The 4481-nt window shown below is 50.6% G+C and overlaps 1 protein-coding gene across 1 annotated transcript in view; it reads right to left on the bottom strand.

Moving 5' to 3' along the window:
- Positions 1-6: 6 nt before the first annotated feature.
- LOC114484609 (uncharacterized) overlaps positions 7-4481 on the bottom strand; it is an 18098-nt gene continuing 13623 nt past the window's right edge. The window contains exon 2 of the mRNA XM_055081193.1: positions 7-2708. Coding sequence (XP_054937168.1) covers positions 2691-2708 — 18 coding nt within the window. The 3' untranslated portion in view covers positions 7-2690. The remainder of the gene's footprint in view (positions 2709-4481) is intronic.

The following is a 4481-nucleotide window of genomic DNA, read 5'->3' as shown; positions in this document are numbered from 1 at the left end:
CAGTCGGCGTAGAGATCTACTGAGTCTTTCCACTGGAAAATAGAGCCAGAGAGCTGGCCAAGCTCTCAGCACTGAGGAACTCAGCACTCAGCCACCGGTCCCTTCCTGCATCATGTGATCACGCTTGGTCATGGTCACAGGTGACACACCTTCTTTACTCATGTCTTTCTCGGACTTGAGAGGCCAGGGATGTAGGCGGGACCCCGTGGCGCGGGGGGAAGGGGGAAGGCCAAGCACAAGGACGGAAAGGAATGCCCGACTTCGCCCTGGAAGCTTCTGCGCGCTCCTTGTGTGCTGAGGGCCTTGTCCCCCAGCTAGGATGCCTCTTTTAAGAAGTTAAACTCCTACGTAAGTAAGAACTATGGTTGACTCCCACCTGTAACAGAAACACTCGGAATTCGACGTCAACGTGTAGCTGCCTTAGAGCATCTGTTTCTGGCCTGGAGCTTCCTGCTGTGTCAGCGCTGCCCTCACACTTCTCCTCCACCAGGCAAATCTCCTCCCAGTTTATGAAGAGGCCTCTCGATGCTGTCCCAGCAGGACAGCGGGGACCGGGCAGGAACGGACCGCCTGTCCCCCAAGAGGGCTGACTTCGGGGGTGGTTAGCGCACACTGGCCCCCAAGCAGGCAGACAAGGAGGCTCCCTGCCTCTTCCCTCTAACCCAGTTCAAGTCTACTGCCTTTCCCCAAGGACCAGCCCGGGCCAGGCTGGGTGCCGTGATTCCAGAGGTCACAGCTGATCCAGTTCCTCCCCGCGAAGAGAGGGCATTTGAGACAGGTAATTCATAGGGATCTGTGAAGGGCAGTGACACAGGCGGAGGGGGTGGCTGCAGGAGTTCCGAGGGAGGCTCCTGGCTCAGCCTGGGGAGAAGGGACCCAGTGTCTGTCCCGTTCACTATGGTTCCCCAGTGCCATGCACCATCCGGCAAAAAGCAGCCGTTTTACTAATACAAGTACAAAATGTGTGTGTGTGTATGTTATATAAATATATAGAGAGACATATATAGGCGTGTGTAGAGAAAGAGACTGTGTGTGTGTATATGTTATATAAATATACAGACATATATAGACGTGGGTAGAGAGAGAGATTGTGTATGTGTGTGTGTGTATGTACATATGTTATATAAATATAGAGACACATAGACGTGTGCAGAGAGAGAGATTGTGTGTGTGTGTGTGTACATATGTTATATAAATATAGAGACACATATAGACGTGTGTAGAGACAGAGACTGTGTGTGTGTGTATATATGTTATATATAGAGACACATATAGACGTGTGTAGAGAGAGAACTTGTGTGTGTGTGTGTGTGTGTGTGTGTATGTTATATAAATATAGAGACATATAGACCTGTGCAGAGAGAGAGATTGTGTGTGTGTGTGTGTGTGTATGTTATATATAGAGAGAGACATATATAGACGTGTGCAGAGAGAGCTTGTGTGTGTGTGTGTGTGATATAAATATATATAGAGAGACATATAGACATGTGCAGAGAGAGAGCTTGTGTGTGTGTGTGTGTGTGCATGTGTTATATAAATATATAGAGAGACATAGACATGTGCAGAGAGAGAGCTTGTGTGTGTGTGTACATATGTTATATAAATACAGAGAGAGACACATATAGACGTGTGTAGAGAGATTGTGTGTGTGTATGTTATATAAATATAGAGACATATAGACGTATGCAGAGAGAGATTGTGTGTGTGTGTGTGTACATACGTTATATAAATATAGAGACACACGTTTATATGTGTGTCTATATGTGTATATATGCAGAGAGAAAGAGACTGTGTGTATGTGTATATGTTATATATAGACACATATAGATGTGTGTAGAGAGAGAGCTTGTGTGTGTGTGTATGTTATATAAATATAGAGAGAGACATATAGACGTGTGCAGAGAGAGAGCTTGTGTGTGTGTGTGTGTGTGTGTGTGTGTGTGTGTGTGTGTGTACAGGTGTATGAGCCGAGTCCCGAGGCTGGCTGTGAGTAAGCCTGGTTTAAACAAACCACGGGTCAAATCCGCACCCTCTGAGTCCCGGGCAAAGCCCGACGTACTCGCCGCACACGGAGAGCAGCGGTGGGTGCGGGGTTCGGGGCACGCAGGGCAGGGGGAGGGGCACGGGCGGACACGAGGCAGAGAAAGCCCCTCCCCCGCCCCCCAGGCCGGTCTGCTGAGCAAGGCGCGGGACCTGGTCCCCTTCCCCGTGGGCTGATGCCTCTTCCCTTCCCCAAAGACAGAGAAAACAAGTGGCTGACCCAGCGCGTGTCCCGGGAAGCCAGAGGCGGCTAAGTCCTTCCCTGGAAACGTATAAAGAGCACGATATCGCTCCTGGAGGACTTCTATTTTACATAGAGCACGGGGGTGGGGGGGCGGGGGGGTCTTTCTGGTGCCCCCTCAGGTAATTCCTGAGGCCCTAAGAAGAGGCCCAGCCCTGTGCAGGAGAGTGAGCACACCTGTGTGTGTGTTGGGTCTTGGGGGGAAACTGCGGGACAGAAGATGGGACGGAGGGCAGGAGGCAGCCTCAGGGACCCGGCCCGGGGGTCCCGCCATCCGCCGTGGGCACCACCGCCACCGTACCTCTGGGCTGTCAAATCCGTGGACACCCAGCCGCTGACATCACCGTGGGGGGAGAAGGCAGCTAAGAGAGGGTTTTCCGGGTCTTCAAGGGCAGCTGGTTGGATGACATCATCCACTACAGGTGAACTGAAGGAAGGAAAAAAAACCAAGGCTCAGAAATGTTCCTGAATGCCTTAAATATGTTTCAACAGCACATTTTATCTGGGCCCTAAGCAGGGCCTCAGTTTCCCTTTTCATAGAGGAAGGGGCCGGTGTTGCTCCAGGTATAGCCCACGGAGGGGGCTGGTCCAGGAGGGGCTGGTTACCGCTCCACGATGAGACAGCACAGACACCTGGGGTAAGGGTTTAGAAACCTTTAGAGCAACACGATAGAGTCACTTTGTCTGTTGACTCTAATAATGTTAAGTCAGGGCTTATGTTTTGTAGGTCCTGATGGGTGGTTCTCAAGCAGGGGTGATTTTTGCCCCCTGGGGACATTTGGCAATATCTAAAGACATTTTTGGTTCTCACAGCTGGACGGGGCGGGTGCTACTGGCATCTAGTGGGTAGAGGCCAGGGATGCTGCTAAACCTCCTACAGTGCACAGGACAGACCCACAACAAAGAATTCTATGGCCCCAAATGTCAGTAGTGCCGAGGTCGAGAAACCCTGGCCTTGAGTTTTCTTTCATTCTCTAGTAATTCATTTAATTATATTTTCAAAAGTTTTGATCTACAGTGAGATAGAAATTAAAAACTACACTGGTCCTTCATCCACTGGGAAAGTCAGCATTTGACAACCTCCAAGAGCAGGCTGGATTTGAAAGTTTGGAGGGACACAGGTCACCAGACACCGTCTCTGGTCACACACATCTGCTTACTCTGCTGGGAAACTCCTTTCGTGATCAGTTATGTCTCAGTTTATCGGGGAGGGTCAAGAGTTCTTCCTTCTGATGAACTCAGCTCTGGAGCAGTCAGTAACGAGACAGTTACCTTCATTCCTTGAGCAGATATTGATTGAATAACAACTCTATGTGGTGAGCAGGAAAGAGGTGGTCCCTGCCCTCATGGAGCTTACAGTCTCAGGAAACAGTCAAACATTTTTAAAAAATGCTTATTTGGGCTTCCCTGGTGGCACAGTGGTTGGGAGTCCGCCTGCCGATGCAGGGGACGCGGGTTTGTGCCCTGGTCCGGGAAGATCCCACGTGCCGCGGAGCGGCTGGGCCCGTGAGCCATGGCCGCTGAGCCTGCGCGTCTGGAGCCTGTGCTCCGCAACGGGAGAGGCCACAACAGTGAGAGGCCCGCGTACCGCAAAAAAAAAAAAAAAAAAAAAAAAGCTTCTTTATCCAGTAATAACTGTTGTAACTGCTAAGAAGGAAAGGTACAAATGGCTAAGAAAGCATAAACTAGGAGGTCCCAGCTGGGAGTGGGGGTCAGGAAAAATGTCTTCGTAAAATTGTAAGCTGAGGCCAGTCACCAGCTCAGTGATAGCGAATATTTGCTGACACTTGCTGTGTGCCAGGAACTATTATCTAAGCACTTACAGATTATCACCATATGGTGATCCTCACAACAACCCTGTGAGGTGGGTGCTATCATTATTCCCATTTTACAGATGAGGAAACTAAGGCACGGAGAAGTTGAGGAATTTGTCCAAGGTTGCACAGCTGGTAAGAGGCAGAACCAGGATACAAACCCGAGCCAGACCCCAGAAGCCATGTTCTTAACCACCTCACTAGGCTATGTCCCAAAGGTTGAAGAGTAAGGGAAAGAAAAGTGCCCCCAGCACAGGGAGCCACACATCTGAAAGCCCCAGATCAGGAAGGAGACTGGGGGCTTCCCTGGTGGCGCAGTGGTTGAGAGTCCGCCTGCCGATGCAGGGGACGCGGGTTCGTGCCCCGGTCCGGGAAGATCCCACATG

The sequence above is a fragment of the Physeter macrocephalus genome, chromosome 20, assembly GCF_002837175.3.
Source record: "Physeter macrocephalus isolate SW-GA chromosome 20, ASM283717v5, whole genome shotgun sequence".
NCBI lineage: Eukaryota > Metazoa > Chordata > Mammalia > Artiodactyla > Physeteridae > Physeter > Physeter macrocephalus.
This window is presented reverse-complemented; position numbering and strand designations above follow the sequence as displayed.